The sequence below is a fragment of the Leptinotarsa decemlineata genome, unplaced genomic scaffold (genome assembly GCF_025532065.1).
Source record: "Leptinotarsa decemlineata unplaced genomic scaffold, Ldec_3_MD MMD2_tig00000690_RagTag_RagTag, whole genome shotgun sequence".
In the NCBI taxonomy this organism is placed as follows: Eukaryota; Metazoa; Arthropoda; class Insecta; order Coleoptera; family Chrysomelidae; genus Leptinotarsa; species Leptinotarsa decemlineata.
The window spans coordinates 1,635,677-1,657,803 of record NW_027412554.1 but is presented as its reverse complement, the minus strand read 5'-3'; the positions used below and the strand labels follow the sequence as shown (position 1 = coordinate 1,657,803).

Here is a 22,127-nt window from a genome sequence, read left to right as displayed (position 1 = left end):
AACTACACCTAACGATTTGATATCCACAAACTTTATTTGAAAAATATAATCACAACATGTTTCGCTAGCAGATTAGCTTTCTCAAGTGCATGAATACTTCAAATTGTTCTTACAATAATATTTATATACTACAAGAAACCATAATGAATTTTGGAGGAAGTCTTTATGGGGAATGTTCCTCCTGACGAAAAACAAGCTGTTTTCTTAAAAGAGCTCCAAAACAACGCATTTCAAAGTCATCATTTCACCCTTTTTCTTTAAAAAAATATTAAAATACTCAAAAAAAAAGAATGAAATAATGTATTCAACATTTCGTTTCTATTTCATCATTTGGCAACATCGGTTATAGCTAATAAAGGACAATGAATCTGTTACCTTGTCACCTCACAAACCACAAGAGGAGACTAAATCATCTGTCGGTAACAAATAAATAAGACAGATGGGTATCCGCGGCTAAGCTAAACAGTGGAGACGGGAGTGGGTTAAACAACTTAGCAAATTTCAAATAGATCTTAATGGGCGCCAGGTAAATTTAATCCTCCAGATACCCTAAGTAACTCACAATATCAATAACTTACCAATTAATATTGGAAATAAAAGATAAAGATCCCCAATATGATTTATTCAGTAATCCTAACTTACATGGATTAACCAACAACGCTTCTAAGACAACAATGTAATATTCACACTACTACGCGATGGATGTTCAAATGTCAATAAAACAGCGCGGTGTATATACCACGAATTCAATCAGCCATAAATTACGGTAGTAACGACGCTCAAAAGAAACTACAATACGTCAAGTAAAACTACTACGAAAATTGAGTAGGTGAAATCGTAAATACTAGTATCGGTAGGTAAGACAATCTCGTTTGCGTCGCGAGAGCTCAGGCGTAGGCGCATCGGTGTCAACAAGCAATCGTGAAAGGACGAAAATACCTCAATTTCCGTTTCACAAATATCTATATCAATCAGGTATCAATAAACAAACTCTTAATCAATAAACGATGAACAAACACTATATCAAACAGGTATCAATAAACAGAAGGGCAAACAATCATTTAAATAACTCAGTATAGCACAAATATTCAAATAAATCAATTATAACTTGCGTGCTCCTTTTGGGCCACCCGGTATATGGTGTTAGGCTACCCCGTGGTTCGACGGAAGTGGATCACCCTGTAGTACGGCGGAGATGGATCACCCTGTAGCACCACCAAGATAGATCACCCTGTAGGGCACGACAAACTGGACCAGAAATGGATCACCAAAAAAGACCCAAGAAGAAAATAGGAAAAAAAATCCGAAAACAGGAAAACCGGAAAACAGGAAAACAGGAAAAAAAAACCCTACGGAAGAAAATTCTCAATCAGAATCAGATAAAAACAAGGTGAGATTCAACCCCCATTCAATAGGGACTATTTGACTAATCAATACCCCTGGTATATTTTCATTAAGCAAAGTAGCAAGATAACAAGAGTATATTTTTGGGTGCCCTGTATAACCATATAACCCGTAAAAAAAAATCAAGAAAATTGAATGAATGTTGAAACCTCTTCTTCAATACTAATATTCAGTTGAGATATAACGATGGAATCAGAAATTACTAAAATCATCAAAAACACATTTAGTGGTAAAATTCTTACCCTGGCCAAGGGGTTTTCTATACGTTTCTTCGTGTGCGGTGCTCTGCACGGAAGTCCTACTGGGACTTGATGAGTGACTGAGGGCCTTCTGTTTCTTATGAATCTAGAGACGAGAAACGAAGGTTGTAGAATTGAAGAGGTGATATCATAGCTAAGACCACATGAGAGATGCGACAGTGATTCAGACATACCTAATTTCGGAAATCCTTCCACCTGGCACGAGTTCGGTAACCACCACAAATCCTCAAAAGAGCTTAAGTTTCAAACTGCAAATATCCACACCAAAATGACCAATCAGTCTTCCACTATACAATCCTGACTTGTAGAAATAATCCCCGTGAAGAATGGCACAAATACAACCATATATATCCTACAATCAGTCTGATGGTACCCTGGAACTCCGAACCAAACTCATCGAACGCCAACTTCCGAATACTAAGAGACTGCCACATCTGACAGCTAACCAGTTGTTGCCACAGTGCGTCCAATCTACACTACAAGCACCAAGGGGGCGCTGTGCACAACATCATACATCTATCAATTCCTCCACAGCCACTTGAGACAATATCAACAAGTCCATGACCCATCAAAACTCCTTCTCAAAGCAATGCAACCCTAAAACAACCCTTGACAACTTGAGTAACCGATCAATCCTCCACCCGTGAACAACTGTAGAACTAGTTCGGTGTAGTTCGTCGGAACGACACTACGAAAGTTCGGCGGATGTCAACCAACAGCTGTCTCTTAACCTTGTATTAGAATGTTTACAAAAATATTGTTCCAACCTATTTTCAACTATTTACCAATCCTTATTCATGCGATGGAATAGAAACACATAAGGTAAGTCGCCACATCCTTCCCTTTCAGTACAAATATTTGAGCATTCATATTATGCAGAATATTTACCGAAAATATCAAACAGTATTCAGAAACCCAGAGCTAACTAATATTGTTTTTCAGGCGATATGGCTCTAATATGTAGTAGTCCTTCTGGAAGTGATGAATAACAATCTATGCAAGAAATATTCTCGGAAAGGTATAGAGAATAAGGCAGGCAACGGCTGAAAAATGATAGGCGAAGTAAACTGAGAAACAAACAATAACAACTATTTCAACCTAGCGGGGAATTTTCGGATCTCCAACGTCGATTGGCAAGAGGAGAATGTGTAAGTACTGGTCAAAGCAGTTAGTCAGGGAGCCTACATATATTTTTGTACATTTCAGGTATAGTTTTCTATGGAACGGAAGATTCCCATTACTATGATGTTAAATGAATAAAATCTACTTGTAACTTAATTACATTGTTAATATCCTTTGAATAAAGATCTTAAAAGGTAACGTAGTGTTTTGAAAGGTCACATTGAAACGTGTTTTGAAGTCAAATTGAAACGTAACAACCTGTATGAGACAAACAAAGATGACATATTTCAGAGGCGTGCTGTTCTGTTTACTTATGTTCCGAGTTCCGATACATTCTGTGACATATGACATTTTGTGCACCTAACCTATCTTCCTCTATATAAATAAATAACAAAACAACTGTTGTTTATGTGGCTTGTGGAGGTGGTATTGAACTATAATTCATATTTTGCCTCAATTGTTGATTCATAAAGATAATTTTCCTTTTTTAAAGTAGAATATCTAGGTACGTATAAATTATTTCAACTTGATATAGGCGCTGTTGCAAATATATGAATTAGAAACAAATCCCTTTAAAAATTAAAACCCAACATTTGAAACATCAATTTCAATACTTTTCGAAGTGAATTTGAAAAACTCATGAATTAAACTCAACTTTATTTTGTTCAAATTTGCTGTAATAACCCAAATTGAGGAACATTCCCCATTATGGTTACCTGTAGTATATAAATACTACAGTACAGTGCTACTACATAAATAAGTACAGAATAAAAGGTTTTTACAACTTTCTGGCAATAATAACAATATCTACTGAAGTCTGTTCCCAAATTCATTTCTTACTATGAAATGTTTGTGGGGTAATTTCGTTGAAAAAACCTCTTATTCTGTACTTGAATTATAGAATAGACTGCGGTTGTGAATAGTACACTCTACATTACTGGTATCTCCTGAAAAAATCTAAGGGCGTCATATCAGATGATCTAGCGGGCCATTTGAATAGAAGACGACGGACCTATCTATCGATTTCAACAAGATGAGGCACCTACCCACCTCGGGTAATCAGACAGATATTTCAGACACGTCTATCTATACATTATTGTATAATTTTCATTCAATAAAAACTTCATACTCGTTTTTCAGCGCGAGTAAGGACTCCTGGCACGAGGCCTGTAGCGGTGCTCCTCCCTAAGGACGGCTCTGTCTACAATAACTCCTTTCGTCATTTTCCAGAAATTCAAGAAACCTTTCTTAATCAAGATTTTGTAAAACAAAATACTCCGTTATTTTATTATTCAGTACCACAACGAATATTTACGTTATGGGAATAAGGTCTCTTGCAATGTATACTCAAATTTGAATTCTCACAAGCCTGATGTCGTCTATTTTGCGATGAAATCGTACAGTTCGTGTGAATATAGCCTCATCATTGACGAAAATTACCGTAATTTATACTTTTATCTCATAGTCAACAGCAGTACCCTAGTCTCTCCACCTCTTCACCAGATTCAAGAGTATGTAAAAAGTCTGACTTCAATGGTTTCATTTGTGTTTTTGGAACAACGCTTCATTTTTTTCTTGCAAAACCAATTCGTTCAACTCATTTCTTTTACTACATACTTTATCATGGATTGTTGTCTTGTGTTATCAGTATTCCTATTTGGCCCACCTTTTTTATAATTCACAGAACCAATTTCTCTGTGAAGCTCATTTACTACAGATGTGTATGTGAAATAGCGCTACCATCAGTATTTTTCCTGTTGAATTTCTAGCAAATTTTCGATTACTTCCTACATTATCATCTTATAATAATATTCGAATGATGCATCTGAGACAACTAGCATCAAATGGAAATTTGGGTCTACTCTCTGACGATAATTATAATTTCGAAAGATTTATAATATAAATCTTCTACCAATACTGAAAAAATCATACCTCTTGAAAGGGAAACTTTTTATGACTATTCAAATTGAATAAAATATTAAAAAAATAATGCATTTTATAATAGCAATATATCGATACAAACATATGTGATTGCTGAAAACTATAATTTGATCACATGTTTCGCTAGCACAGTAGCTTTCTCAAGTGTATAACACTTTACCGTGTTAGGAATCACACGTTAAAAGGTAAGACCTCGTTAGTCCTTAGCTCGCACAAGTTTCTCAACTTCTGAGAGTTGTCGTTCGTATTGGGGGGGCAGCTGATTAACGGAAAAACAGACAGACAGACAGACAGACAGACTTCAAATTGTTCTTACACTAATATTTATATACTACAGGTAACCATAATGGGGAATGTTCCTCAATTTGGGTTATTACAGCAAATGCAAATTTGAACAAAATAAAGTTGAGTTTAATTCATGAGTTTTTCAAATTCACTTCGAAAAGTATTGAAACTGATGTTTCAAATGTTGGGATTTAATTTTTAAAGGGATTTGTTTCTAATTCATATATTGGCAATAGAGCCTATATCAAGTTGAAATAATTTATACGTACCTAGATATTCTACTTTGAAAAAGAAAAATTATCTTTATAAATCAACAATTAAGACAAAATATGAATAATTGTTCAATATCACCTCCATAAGCCACATAAACAACAGTTGTTTTGTTATTTATTTATATAGAGGAAGATAGGTTAGGTGCAAAAAATATCATATGTCACAGAATGTCTCGGAACTCGGAACATAAGTAAACAGAACAGCACGCCTCTGAAATATGTCATCTTTGTCTCATTGTAACAGATTCATTGTCCTTTATTAGCTATAACCGATATTGCCAAATGATGAAATGAAAAAGAATCCGTTTAAATGTTGAATACATTATTTCATTCCTCTTTTTTGAGTATTTAAATGATTTTTTAAAGAAAAAGGTTGAAATGATGAGTTTAAAATGCGTTGTTTTGAAGATCTTTTAAGAAAACAACTTGTTTTTCGTCAGGAGGAACATTCCCCATAAAGACTTCCTCCAAAATTCATTATGGTTACTAGTAGTATATAAATATATATTAATGTAAGAACAATTTGAAGTATTCATACACTTGCAAAGCTAATGTGCTAGCGAAACATGTGATTATATTTTTCAAATAAAGTTTGTGGATATCAAATCGAGAGGTGTAGTTTTTGAAATTTCTACGGATCTTCAAGTAACGGCCGAGTCAATCAGACAATTATTTTCTTGTTGAAGTAATTTGTCATTATGTTCCAAATGTATTGAAATTGAAAAACTAGCTGTTCCTCAGATCTAGTAACAGCAAAATATAATTCATTTGATTTATAGGAAAATCCATTTACTATTATTAGAAATATAGTTAATCAAAGTTTGAGTCCAATGACCTGAATAGTATTTTTATAGAATTACTTAAATGTCAACAAATGTTTTACTCGATTCTTTATATTGACGTAACTTTTTCATTTATGAACCTCTTCAAATAAATCAAACACTATTGAATGAAACTTACTAAGTACAATATAAGAAAAGTCGGATTTTCACAAAAAACTCATTTCAGTTTCGAAAACAAACTCTGAACTCAAATTCCAACAAACAGACAAAAAACAAGTCTGAGTCGCGTGTTTTGTTGAGAACTGTTTTCTATTGTTTCCACTACACGAAATTAAATGGATGCCTTCTTCAACTATATATATATATATATATATATATATATATATATATATATATATATATATATATATATATATATATATATATATATATATATATATATATATATATATATGATATACTGTTGTCCGGGTTGAACCGCGTCTGTAATCTTCATCGTTTCGTCCACCATATCGCAGGAGAATGTGCAGAGATTTCCTCAATACAACTATGACAGGTAGATGGATGGAAAATAATGGTCTTATTGAATGGCCAACACATTCACCGGACCTTTCTCTCCTAGATTTTTATTGTGGAGCTTCATAAAAAATAGAGAATTCAGAACAAATTTTCAAAATATTGACTAATTGCATGGCTATCACTCCACAGATGTTAAATAACTTCCACAAGCGCACTATTTCTAGAACAAGTATTTATTTGAGGAATTATGGAAGACTATTCGTACATTTAATGCGATATCACGTGAGACGGTAACTAAAAAAAGTAACGCGAGGCATTCCGTTATGATGTTCATTTTCTACGATTTATTATTTTGTTACATTCTCTTTAGCAACTGTTTTTTTTCATTGTGGTGTATTACGATACTATTAACTATGTGCTTGCAACGATATATAGAAACTTGATTACTCATTGAAAAAAAAGGTGAATAATGGAATTATTATGTAGTGTTTTTTTGGAAGAAACGTTGAGAAATACATATGTTGTAATATGCCAATGAACTTATAAAAACAATGACTACCAAAATGTATTAAAAAATACAGATTCGTATTGAGAAAATATGTTGATTAATACATTTTAATAAACTAAACGTCGCATTGGAATATGGGTTAAACAGATTATGAAAGACATGAAATAAAGCAAAAAGTTTCTGTCATTTTTTGATATTATTGAAAATGGGGGCGGTAGAGCAAAAAACAAATTTTGTCATTTTCAGTTTTTTTTGCAAATATCTCAGAAAGGGTTGGTGATTTTGTCGATCTGGAAATAGAATCATCTTGCATCCACGTTTGTAATTTTCACTCCGTTCGATGTTTCCGGTTCTGCTTTGAAGCAATTTTCAAGAACCATTTTGAAACTGAAATTACACGAATCAAAGATGGGGTCATAATCTCTCTGATCTGAAGTCTTGTCATTGGCTTCGTCACTTTCATGCTTGCTTCCTATGTATAACCTCACCTTTCGTAAGTATTTTTTTACAAATTTTTGCAATTGTTCAACATTTACTTTATTACTATAGAGTTCCTGAAGAAGACCAATAAAGTCACGAAAACTTGAACAGAAAAAAGAGTTCTTATTTTACTTGTCTCCCACTGCATACCTGCTCTAATCTTGTTGTTTTTCGACTTATCCAGTCGCGCTAACCTCCACACCGTGTAGGTTAGTGCGAACCATAATTATAGTTGTAACAAGTTGCTTCAAAAACAGGAAACGACACGATTTTAAATCTCGTGCCAAATTTCAATTACCGGATGTTGGGTATGTAGTATTTGAATTATATAATATTTCAGAATTATACTGGAGAATCATGGAAAAATGAGAGTTTGATCATACTGATTTTCACAACTGTTTTGATTTGGTTGTTTCCATATCTCTCAGATGTACGAGTATAGTTTTTTTTTTGTATAAAGCCTTTCCCTAGATCACTTATTTCTTGTAATGCACTGTTTGGAACAACAAACATTAGTTTTTTAACACCTCGACACGTGTTTCGATCACCAAGTGATCATCTTGAAGATGATATACCTGAAATGTTATCCTTATTTACACCGTAGATACCTCAGTTAGGTACCTGCGTCCTAAATGTCTTAAATTAATTTTACAATGTGACCTTATGTAATAGTCATGTAAATCTGATAATTAAAATATTTTTTCAACAAGCTATATAGTATACTATTAGGAATTGGTCTACCATTGTTATTCATAATATTTATTTTTACTTATTTCTACACTCTCGTAGGCATCTAGATGCCGGTTGTTGTTAATTTGTCTAACTAATATTAATGAACTAAAGTCTATGGAATGGTTTCGTTGCAAAATATGATGGGCGACTGTAGATTTTTCTGGTCTTCCATATTCAAGAGAATTCGAGAAAAACAGACAAAAACATGTTCGAATATGCCTGTGGGTATCCACAGTTTTGGAAATTTCATATTGAAATTGCAGAATTTTTAAATTCACTCAATCTTTGAAATGGCACAGATTATAGCATTCGTCGAGCTTCAGCGACGTTATTTCCTGATAATAATCGAAACATCACAAATTTGAAGAGACACGGTGGCTGGAAGTCTATCACTATCGATGAAGGATATATAGACAATTCACTTGCAGACAAAATTGAAATTGCCAACACAATTCGAAAAGTATCAGATGGAAACAATCAATGTTAAACGGAAACTTCACCTTCTTGTTCTGACTTCACTAAAAGGCATTCACATATACCAAATATTTCAAACAAATTAAATGCCTTCCATATTAGCAATTGCTTGAATTGTCATATGAATATTATTATAAATAAGAATTAGGCCGTTTCTGTTAGAACCGATTTTCTATTGAAATTTCAATATTTACTACAAATGAGAATTGAAATGTTCCAAATTTTGTTCTGCAAGGAAATATAATGAAGAAATGTGACTCATTAATTTGTTATTGTACACTGTTTGAAAAAAAGAAAAGAAAAGAGTTTTTTTAGACTCACAAACTTCCAGAATTTTATCTACTCAAGTCTCTATGGAGTGTTCATTTGACCCAAAATTTATTAAAAAAAATGTATTGAGAATCATGAGAAGCGAGATTGAAGTGAATCACACTTGCGTTGCAAAATTTTTGTTCAGGAAAACAGCAGAGGCCTTGCTAAATTTCTCTCAATAAAAAGTCTAACTTACTTTGGAACGAGAAAGTTAGGAACTCTCGACATTGGCCGCTACTCAGGTTCTTTAGTGTGAAAGGGAACCCCTACTCCTCTGAACTCTCTCCCCCACCGCATCACCGTCGCAGAACGACGCCAATACACTGGGACGAATCAGCGGGGTAGAAGACCCATCTCTTTATTTCCCAAATACAGTTTTACAATATGATTCTTTACATTCTTAACAATTTAAACTCAATTCCTAATTACAATAATGATAACTTAAATACATCAGAAATAAATAAACATAAACAATTCTTCTAATCAGCCACGATCCAATTCAAATGAATCTAATTTTTGTCCCAACCCAAATTCCCCATTTTCTCCACAATGTGATCTCATATGCTGGATTCACATACAATTCCCCAGACTCGTGTCCAGCCCTGACCAGGTTAACAGTCACGTACCACAGAAGCGACCTTTCCAGTTTCTTCTGTGCGCTGGTAACCTGCCCAAATCATTTCCTTTCATCCCTCACCACGCTGTCTGCCCATTCATTCGCAAATCGTATCCATTCATTCTTTTTCTCGTTTGCATCCCTTAGACTCATTTCGCCATTCACCCTCTCCGTTGTTTCCTTCCACTCTCGCCACCCAATCCTGTTCCCTATCATACATCTTTCAATCACATGCTCTGCCGTTTCCGGCTCCCCATACTCACACGGGCAGGGAACCTCCGGGCCCAGGTTAAATCGAGCCAGGTATCCCGGAAAATTCCCATGCCCCGTGAGAAGCTGGATTGCCTTTCGCGACAGATCCAATGATTCACTCCCGACTTCTCTATAGAATCTGTAAAACAGTCGCCCAGTCGCACCCCTCTCCCATGCCCTACTACTAAGGACAGTGAAAGTTTGAGTACATCAGACATGACTTCTGTTGATACATCATCAGATTCTACTTTGTCTGGAATATTAGTTGAAAACTGGAACTCGAAAAACAATATTGGAATGCCAAGATACTCTTTATTTATTATAGAACTTTTGTCTCAAAAATGCCAGCAACCCAGAATTAATATATACATTACTTTGAAGAAAACTGAATTGAATTGACATAGCAGCGATTCATAATCTCCAACTACAGGCCCGGTTGACACCGCTCGAAGCTCGTTTGCCTGGTGTGACGTCAAGATGTACCGCGAGCGATCTCACATTTTCAATTGCTCTTGCTCAGTTGTTAATTGACATATGAACCGAAAAATTTTATGGGATACTTGGGAGATGATTTACTTTTATAATATCTAATTTTCAATAAAAAACTAAAGTAGCCTGAATGAGCTCATTGTTTGAATTTGACCGGAGAACGCATCAACTGTCTGACATTGTCTGACGTATCGAAATTCATCATATGAGTGAAATATATTTTATTTAAAAACAATTATCTACTTTTACTCACTTTCCGCTTCGTCTACCAGAAGATTAAAAATCATAATAATTTGCGTATATTTTATTTATTTTACTATAAGGCTGGAAGAATAATTTGTTTTTCTTTTCTACATAAGTAAATTTTGAAATCTACTTATGTAATTGTGAGGAAAACTTACTCCTTCCCATAGGTATGAATAGGGATATTCAGAACTCAAGGTTTTATGTTCACATTTAATTAATCTAATATATATCCAAATTCATTATTACATTACGATATATCGAATATATTGTAGATTTTATTCCTTGACTTGATCCAAGGATTCTCAACAACGGGAAAGTACACACCTCCTTCTTGATGGTCCATGCTTGTGAGCTAGCTTATAGTTAATGTAGAATAAATATCGTTATAGTAAATTGTGGAAACCAATACACACAGACAGATATCTGAATAAAAACTCAGAACCATTAGCCATGACAATGAAGAGGAGTAACTAAAACGTTGATTGAGAGGGATCGATATATCCGTGAACCTGAGTCTCTCCGACGAATTTAATCCCCATAAATGACTTAAAAGGGTAGTAGCGAAGTAGAATTCGGGCGGGTGATTCAACCCAGGAGAGATAACGCCAAAGTAACTTCAGCTAGGTCCGTTAAAGGAAAATATTTCCTCCTCTACGTTAAAAATGTTACAGACGGGATTGAAAAAAATCGGAAGAAACATAACGTTAAACCAATATTCAGACCAATGAAAACTATCAGAGAGAGTTTTAGGTCAGCTAAGAACCCAGATAGCTTTTATCAACACAGGTTACATAACGAATCCCCTGTAGCTACAAGTGGTCTATATACTAGATCCACGAAAAGAAATATGAATCTCTCTGAACACAAGAGAAATTATCGCTTCGGGTAAACTGATGAATCAGCTGTAGCTGAAAATGCACTTAAAGAAGATACTTATATTATATCGTTCGAAGGTGGGTTGTATAAAAATGAAATGGTAAATCAATTGTTGGAAAAACGTGGACAAACGATCTACAATCAAATGGAAATTCTGAGAAATGTAAAAATTAAAAACAACAAAATTTAAAAAAAATTAAATTGTGATGTTTTTTTTTGTCTGGTTTATGGACTCTTTAAAATTCCAAACGGTTGTTTCTTATCAGTTGTCTCAAAATAAACCAGTAAATTAATTATGCAAAATGTGAAGTTAGCCCGACCTAAGTATTTACTCTTCGGTTGTCTCGGATAAAAACGGTAAATCATTTGATGGAGAAATTGATTTTTTATTGTTCGTTTACAAACGAATCTGCTCAATGGAGAAACATGAACTAACAACGATAGACAAACAATTGAGTTTTTTCACTTAGCACGTAAATTTGAACATGAAGTTAGCCCAGGTTCTCTTAATGGACCACTAACGTGGTCATTCGATGAACAATTCTTTGACTGTATTGAAATTCAATTTTCCGATTTTTTTGGCTAGCTTCACATATCTGAACGTTAGAGGTAAATTGAAAGTTAACATCGACCATAGTGTTTTCACTTTCATTTATATCAGACATATTTTTTAATTACACTCTTTTTCTAATTTTGAGAAACGAGTTTTACAATTAGTGGATTATTATTATCTATTGATGATTTTACCAGTTCTAGTTGCAATTACGAGTTCCATTTTCCTTACAAGTATGTAATATAACAAGTTTAAAATTGTCAAAAAACTAATCAATAGAGTTTATTCTATGATTATCACTATAAGGGTTTTACAAAAACCGCGACACGTGTTTCGCTATACAATAGCTTCTTCAAGCATAACTGAGAATTATTTATTTATTTATTTATTTATTTGATCCATACAAACTTGTTAAGTTTTATTACATGGATTCCTATTATTAACAATACATACAATGTAAATTCAACTTAAAAAAGAAATATATTTTTATTACGTACTTACTATAAGAACTGTTGGGGTACAGATTTAGGTAGATTTAATTTTCACGAAGATATATTCAGTATATTATTCAGTATTGTGTTACGGAAATTGGAATATGGTAGAGACCAATCAATATCCGTTATTTCATTGAATTCATTAGCTAATATCAATTACTTCTAAATTACAACCTTACATACTATAACCTAGTACCTATTCGTCTACCTAAGTAATAAATCTACCTGAAAAAGTCAGGTATCAATACATTTTTCGAAAGTCTACCTGTAAATATACCTAACTATTATTACCTGCGTATGAACAGATTCAATAATGACGAATTACTCAAGTCAGTTTGATCATTCATAAGATGGTGAGAGTTTCTGAATTTGTTTATTTCCATACTCTCCAACAGGTTAAGTTTCAAACCTTTCTTCTGGAAATTGAGGGGTTTGTTTTCATGGTTGAACTCATGTCCCTCTGAGATTAGATGACTGGCATATGTGGAATTTACTTTTCCGTTCTGAAAACTATATTTGTGTTCCTTTATGCGGATTTTGAACGGTCTTCCAGTTTGACCTATGTAAAACATCGGACATGACCCACACGATAATTTATACACTCCTGATTTTTCTGATAGTGAACTTTTATCTTTGTTATTTTTAATGTGCATGCTCAAGTTGTTGTTGGTTTTGAAAGCAGTATTTACACCTTTGCTGTGCAGAAATTCTGGAATATTTGTAGTGGGTTGGCCTAAGTAGGTTAAGGTTCTATAACTTTTATCCTCTTCTCTTCGAATTGGGTAAACTTCTTTCAAAGCTTGACTGTATAACTTTTTTGATAATAAAGAATGTATTAGACCACTATCATAAACATTGTTGATCGCTATTTGCTTTATTAAATTCAGTTCTTTATTGAAATTCGCTTCTGACAAGGGTACATTTATCAGTCTGTGGATCATACTGTTGAAAGCTGCTACCTTATGCTGATATGGGTGAGTGGACGAATTATGAATGATCATATCTGTATGTGCCGGTTTACGATAAATTGAAAAATCATGTTTGTTGTTAACTTTTGCTATTGTCAAATCCAGAAAATGTATAGATTCGTCCTGTTCCATCTCCACTGTAAATGTGATAGATGGGTGAAGAGAATTTATGAACTTCAAATAGTTTGTCAACTGTCTATTCGTTCCCGTGAAACATACCAGAATATCATCCACATATCTATACCAATACAGGAAACTTCTTACCAGTGGGTTACTGTGTATTCTTCTCTCCAAATCGTCCATGAAAATCTCTGTCAGAATAGGACTAAGTGGGTTTCCCATTATGAGACCTTTGCAAGATGAGTAAAACTTGTCATTGAATTGGAAGTAATTCTGTGACAAACATACTGTAAGCAAGTCTAATATTTCATTTTTCACTACTGGATTGATAGAGTTTTTGTCCAATAGATTCTCCACCAAAGTAATCGTTTCATTCGGAGGGATACTGGGAAACAGATTTTTTACATCGAATGAAATCAATTTGGCATTATCCGGGAGAGTAATATCTTGAATTTCATTGAACAAATGATATGAATTCTTCAAACTGAATTTTGATTTGAAATTGGTGTGGTTTTGAATAATTGCAATGAGTTTTTCGGATATTTTAACTGAAGGAGCTGTGACGAAAGAAACTACCGGTCTTATCGGGTAGTTATCTTTGTGTAATTTAACCAATGAATAAATTTCGGTGGTTGTGTGTTCATGACTAACGATCGGAATTTTTCCTTTTCATCCATGACACAATGAATATTTTTAAAAGTTTCCTTGACTTCTTTCTGATATAAATGGGTGGGGTCGTTTCTGAAACTATCGTACATGCCAGCATTTAGAAAGTCCAAAGTCTTCTCCACGTATTCTTCTTTGTTCATGGCTATGACCGTTTTTCCTTTATCAGCTCGCGTAAAAACAATGTTATCTTCTGCCGATATCTCTTTTATGGATTTCACCAGTTTCAATTCCGGATTGAACCTACCTTTATGCATCTTTTCAGATTTTAAAATTTCTGCAGCAATATGTTCATTGGCGTAGCATGTCCCTATCAACGCGATATCTGTATCAATTCCCAAGACATCTAAATTTGTCGAATTTATGTTGAGTTAAATATTGTAATTGAGACCTTTTTCTAATAGACGAGTTTCCTGTTCTGTGAAACTAGTGTTCGTGAGATTGACACATCTGTCAAAGAACCTATGATGTGAAAATAGTTCACTGTCTTTGGCCTTTTTCTTTTTCTTTCTCTTCAGTGGCTTGCTCCGAATTAAAACAACTAATTTCCTTCTCTGGGTTAAAAACTTCTTATGTATGATACCATTGACTTTATCACGAATATCCGAGTCTAGGACTTGAAATTCAATGTAGTGGAGTTTACACAGCAGTTGTGCATGAACCACTTTAAGATATATGTTGGCAACGTCTTTTTTGCTGTACATTTCTCTCCATTTTTATCCATTTGATTTTTCCATGTTTACTTCCTTCAGATGCAGCGTAGCTTATGTTATTGGATTCTTATTAATAAATGCTGTGATTGTGTCGAGTTGTGAAAAATAGTTTTTACGTTTTTGGAGAGCATTACCGAATAGCCTATGCTAGATATAATTCGTTACTGATCCAATTTTGGTTTTTATTAGAGATCAGTTTCTCAAATTGGGCATATGCAGAATGTGGAGATTGTTCAGCAGCTTATACAGGCCAGACAGGCTGAATTTTCAACATGAGATACCGGGAGTGTGTATTATCAGATGAAAAATCAGCTGGACAGAAACAAACTACACAATGAATAAAGAAAACAGTCTCCATACGCGCAATGAAGAAAAGGAGATGAATTTGTTGGAAGCAGGTTCCTGACTCTATCATTGTATATTTAAGGACTTGTTTTGTCAAAATGCATCAGTTTACTGGAACCTTATAATTTCAGTTATCATCTTTCCCTTTTGGAGAACACATTATATATCACACTATTAATAAAATTAGGTACAACACAGAAAAAAATCCAGTTCAAGTTATGTCGAATGTGATCAAATTATTATTCCTCAATACGCGGATTGGACGGTTGCATGTACATCAGTCATATCGTCATATCATAAAATATGAATGAAGAATAATTACTGTCCTTTATTTTCCACAGACTAATAATTGGAAAGTTCTCGATAGAGTGCGACTAACTGGAATTATAGGAATGAACTCCCGTACAGATGTCATTTGTTGTCGATGGAACTGATAAATTATCCGGTTGAAGGAATAGTTTATTTCGACCTTCGATTCATCCAAACTGTTCATTATATTTCGAATTATGGAAAAATTATTCGTTATTCAATGATAAACGTCACAAGCGGCATTTTTTTCGTGGAAATATTTATTTGCGTAGAAGATGAGCATCATACCACCTGATGTAATTGTGTCCCACTGGTAATTTAAGTCTACAGAACCGCAGAATAATTATTTCACGAATATAAACTGATAATAATGAATTTATGATTTAGTGAGTCTTATATTTCTCAATCCATAAAATCTCACCTGTTTGATGATATTTTTCTCATGAAACAAAGCAAAATATATGATGAAGGAGTAACTTAGTCCAATTTCTTCTGTTTATCACTAACTTCATACAATCACGTATCCATTTTTTCTATCTGCCATTTTTTTCATGTTTTTTGCAATAGCATTTATCATACTATTTATCGCAATTATACTGAAGTACTTGGAATAAATGTTGTATTTAGGTCTAACCTCTTTACTAGTGTAACTACCTTCATCGTATAACTATGTTGCCCCATACTTTCTTGTAATAGTTTTATAAATCTTATTCAATTCATGTGATGGAATTTGCCGATACTTGATAAACATCCATAATGCATTAAAGTAACATTGCGTGAGGGAAAACTGCAACACGTGTTTCTCTGTGCAATAGCTTCCCAGAGGAAACTATTGTATACGTGATGCGGTTTTGTAAACTGAATAGTGAAAAGCTCCCAAATAAGTGCTAACTGAATTGTTTAATTCATATTATGTAGTCTTTTTGTGTATTAAATACCAAAGAGAAAAACCCTTCCGTACAAGTTTCATATCATCTATAATAATACTAAATAATTTTCACATTTTTTTCTATTCTGGACGCGTTTCCCTAATAGCGTAGGTTCATCATTACTACTAATAAAGCTAAGGTGTTTGCGAAACGCGCCTAGAACGATAAAGAAAAGTGAAAATTGTTCAATTTATTGATTGGAATTGGCTGATACTTGATGAAAATCTATAACTAACGTATTCGAAAAACACTTCATTGTAGGATTTTCACTAAACGATTTTACGAAAACACTTGTTTCACCATACAATAGCTTCTTCGGACGTGTTTTACTGTAAGCAAAATCTTTACTGTAGGTGAAGACACGCCCTAAGAAGCCATTGTATGGCGAAACACGTGTTGCGTTTTTGTGAAATTGTTTAATGAAAATTTCACAATAAAGTGTTTTTTGAATACGTTTTATTTACGGTAAAACACGCTCGAAGAAGTCATTGTATGGCGAAACACGTGTTGCGTTTTTGTAAAATTGCTTGGTGAAAATCTCACAATGAAGTGTTTTTTGAATACGTTATTATTATGGATAGTGTTATTAATGTTCATCAAGTAACGGATCAGTTCACTCATAAGTTTCACATCAGTGCTTGTTTCGATCCATTATCACCACTTAAAACAGAAAATTGCTTGTCATACCCCCAAATTAGTAGGTACTAATTCTACAATGTAATAGAATTATACTCATCGTAGATATTATAGCTAAGATAATTAAGAAAATTATAAATTAATATTGTATTTCCATGGTTAAGTTGAAAAACACCCACGGGTGACACTTCGCCACTTTATCTTTGTCCAATACTCATTATTGTTATCTCTTTACATATATGTCCAAAGATGAATAAAGACGATTTATTATTATTATTCATCAGGACGACTGACTGTCATTTTACATTTGCAGAAAAAAATGAAACATCAACAATTCGAATATACCCCCCTGTCTGCCAATGATTGAGGTCGATCGTGTCAGAAAAAAACTATATAAATGTTGCCATGTTTCAAATTTTCCAATTCTGAACACTCAGATAGTGTGTAGTTACTATGAGAAAACTTAGGTCAGATTAAGTTATGCGCATCCATTCGGCTTGCCATGTAAATATCTGAGCAAAACAGGACGAACACATGCTGATTTGGAGCGAATGCTCAAGTGAATACGCGGCCAAACGTAATTTGATAGTTGTCATAATACATAGTTACGAGATTCCACAAATAATATTTTGTTCGGAATGTAGAGAAGGAATGTAGAAAACTAATTATGAGAGTTACTATGTGAATGATAGAAAACACATTTTTTCCATGAGACTTCTGTAATGAAAAACAGTCAACTCCGCTGCTGTCAGGTCTAGAAACACATTTCTAATATATCAACTTTCTTACCTTTGTAACCTTTTGATGAAATCTGGCCTGGCTGGTTTGTAATTTTTCACTAACAAATTGCAGTACTTCAATAATCCTCCACCTCGTATTTCCTCAGGGTGTCGGGTAGAGATCAATTTCTTCTGCAGATGGTAAAGCGCTTCTTGGAAATCCCCGTAAACGGACTCCCCGACGACGGTAGGATAAAAATGTTCACTAATTGGCAATTCACTACATTTATAGAAGAGCAATAGAGAATCCAAGATAATTTGGAAGGAATCGACGGAGAACTCGAATTGCCTCCGCATGCAGTCAACGAATTTGAGTTCCACCCCTCTTCCTCGGCAGTTGCCCAATGAAATTAGCGACCACTTATCACCGCCAATGTTCTGATTGACTTTGACCATTTTGCTGACATAAGCTTCCTTTAGACTGCAAGTGGAAATGCGTTTTCTATTGACTCCATCTGGTAACATCTCGTATAAAGAACTGAGTACCGCGGATTTGATCTTGTCGAAGTTCCTCGTGGTGGATAACTCAACCCCAAAAATGAGATCTAGGTCGTTATAAGGCTGGGTCTCTGTTGCCAGAACGTGGGAAGCAGCGCCTCCATTCAATCTGATATCCCGGACTTTTAGCCCCGCTCCCCCCGAAGTGATATCCGCCTCAAGTTTACCCCTCACGACGTTGACGAGGTCCTTGAGGCGGATTTCTAAGGTGGGGAAGTTTCCTCGGCCGTGTATACTGACAACTTCGTCCATGACTTCGTTGAGACGGTTGACTTGTTCAAAGCTAAGGACTGCCAGTCGTTGTTGAGATTCAACATTTTTGACTTCCTCTTGTGTGGTGGTGGCGCTCGTGCTAATGTAATCCTTTAGTGTTAGATCTTTCATGGCTCCCAATTCGTCGTCTTCATCTGAATCGGCTTCGATCCCACACTGAAATGAAAGAATAATTTTCATTGAAAAAACAATAGGATTTTCATTGTAGGTGTATATTTGTATTTTCATCTGTTTTCCATCTGTTACTAAACTTAGAATAAATCCCTGAGAATGATGCACAAAAATATCATTTTTCATCTCATTTTTCATTTTTGCAGTCATGATTCACAAGATGCACAATTTTTTTTAAAATCAGAAATAGATTGAAACGAACAAAATACATTTGTTATTTGGGAAAGAAAGTTTTTGGCTTTCTACTACTCCATCTGATACAAAAAAAGGGATAAGAGAATCTTCCAAAGAAAGAAGGGAAGTAATCAATTTGAAAATAAGTAACTCTATACATGGATGTGTAGATCATGCAAAGAAGTAACTTTCAGACACAAACTGGAAGAAATTCCTCCTGAAACAGCTACTTTCATATAAACATTGAATTACACGAAAGAAAAAAAATTCTTTTGAAACAAATACTTCTATATGAACACTGAATTATACAGAAGATACTTTTCTTTAATCAGATATCATTCACATGAGTTCTACTTTGAATGAATGGTAATAAATTGTACTCACATGGAACACTGTCACCCTCACTGGTATACACCGATGTTTCGCCTTAAGACACTTGCCCTAAGGCTCTTCAGTACCAAATTGGATAACATTATAGAAAATACACACACTTCATTCATGAATTACGATTTTGAATGTCACGGAATAAGCTTGATCTGCTTATATCAAATAGGTGAATGAATGTCATTACGATGTCATCTATGACATAAGCAGATCAAGCTTATTCCGTGACATTCAAAATCGTATTTCATGAATGCAAGTGTGTGTATTTTCTATAATGTTATCCAATTTGGTACTGAAGAGCCTTAGGGCAAGTGTCTTGAGGCGAACATCGGTGTACACCAGTGAGGGTGACAGTGTTCCATGTGAGTACAATTTATTACCATTCATTCAAAGTAGAACTCATGTGAATGATATCTGATTCTTATTCCACAACAAATGTTTGAAATACAAACTGATTAAAGAAAAGTATCTTCTGTATAATTCAGTATTCATATAGAAGTATTTGTTTCGAAAGAACTTTTTTTTCTTTCGTGTAATTCAATGTTTATATGAAAGTAGCTGTTTCAGGAGGACTTTCTTCCAGTTTGTCTCTGAAAGTTACTTCTTTGCATGATCTACACATCCATGTATAGAGTTACTTATTTTCAAATTGATTACTTCCTTCCTTTCTTTGGAAGATTCTCTCATCCCTTTTTTTGTATCAGATGAAGTAGTAGAAACCCAAAAACTTCCTTTCCCAAAAATAAATCACTCCTAAAAATATAACCCCTTCAATACATTTGTTATTCAATTTAAAAGGACCATGGAAAAATGATGAATCGAGACATGTCATGTCAAGATCACATAATGTTAATGTCAAATGGTTTTTTCCAACAACTTCAGTCTAATATTACTTTTTGTGAATATTATTGAAATACCTACTCAAAAAAAGATTGGTTAGTCAATTGAAGAAAAAAGAGGAAAAACTAGTATGATATTTACGAGCTCAACAAAGTACCTACCGAAGAGGTAGTTGAAAACTTCTAACATAGGAATTTCTCGAAATTGCATACGGCGTTAAACTTTCAACGTTCGGTATGAGGCGAGTTTTTTGGATATCAATGTGTGGTAATATTATACGTAGAACATATGTAGCCATCTAAAGCAGAGTTTATATGAAACATAGGACCCGCGAGGGCTAAGTTTAGGTTGATGTTATTGAAAATTATGGGTTGGGTTAATGGAACTATTGTATTTCCTCAATTGAAATTCTCCATAATTGAATCAAACATAGTTTAGCGTTATCTTAACTAAAATCGTATTTACGATAAAATTCACAATCCTGTATCATATCCATCCGCTAAACTTATCTGCCTATTGTTTCCAGCACATCCTAAATAATATAAATTCAAATCTTAGTTTAATTTTTTAATTCTAATCTCTAGATTGATAAATTGCTTTTAGCTTGGTATTTTTGATAAGTTCTCGAATTATCAAAATCATCATTAGGATGGTTTTAAAGAAAAAAATTTAATTTTAGAACAATAAAAAATTGAATATCCTTCTACCCTGTAAGTCCTAAGATGCTATTTCAACACCATGTCTCTTTGTGAAATATGCGATTATGATATATTTATAAACGTACCTTAATGTTGAATTTTGTATGTATTTGATATGTTCTCACACATAAAGTGCTGAGAAACTAGTCTAGAGTTTCTGGCACTTGTGAGTATATTGCCAACGATTGGATGACCTGTTACTTGTCCAATAAACGTTATTATTATTATTATGATTCAACTCAGCAGCATGTAAAGAACCGCGCTGTTGGGCCTTTAAAGAAGCGTAATTAGTACGCAACCATTCGATGAGTTTTGTTGACAGAGCTATATGTTTCGAAAAGATCATGGGTTTTAGATCAGGCAAGTCAACTGCAGCTAAAAGTGCAACTATTTTGGGTAGACCAGGGAGGACCGATTAACCAGATATCATATTCTGCAAACTCTTAGGGAGTCTAGCCACGTGATACCAGATCAGCAGAATTGCTTTCAGATGCGACATGGTGCCAATAGTACGATGAGGTAAGATTTCATACGAATGTTTTCTAACGGTAGGCTGGGGTCCCTATCAAATGTAGGACAATGGTAGAATCGTACCATAGATATGATTCATATAAAGTTAACAAGATATACGACCTGATGGATTGGTGAAGTCAAGCAAGTAAAGGGCGGCACAGAGCTCCACTTTCAGCAATGTTAATGTCTTAACAAGAGCCACGCGAGTTTGGATGTGATCGAGCAGATGCACACTCGGTCTTGCGAGTCAAATGAGCACAGGTATAAGCAACCGCCATAAGCCTTCTCACTTGCGTTGCAAAACCGATGCAACTGAATACCCTTTGCATCATGCAAAGCAATAGAGCATGTAAACTGCAAATTTTCTATCGAATACAACTGACCATGAAAAGTGAACCAAAATTTATGAATCTCTACAGATTCATCCCATGCGACGCCAAATTTTCATAATACCTGCATGATAATTTTTGCATACACTATAATTGGACCAATAA

General features: G+C 34.3%; 1 protein-coding gene across 3 annotated transcripts in view; it reads right to left on the bottom strand.

The window, feature by feature from the left end:
- The window catches only part of LOC111505223 (terminal nucleotidyltransferase 5C), a 173,852-nt gene that overhangs the window by 4,160 nt on the left and 147,565 nt on the right, over window positions 1–22,127 (bottom strand). For all 3 annotated transcript variants that reach the window (XM_023159999.2, XM_023160001.2, XM_023160000.2), the window contains exon 2: window positions 18,093–19,009. In XM_023159999.2, coding sequence (XP_023015767.1) covers window positions 18,093–19,009 — 917 coding nt within the window. The remainder of the gene's footprint in view (window positions 1–18,092; window positions 19,010–22,127) is intronic.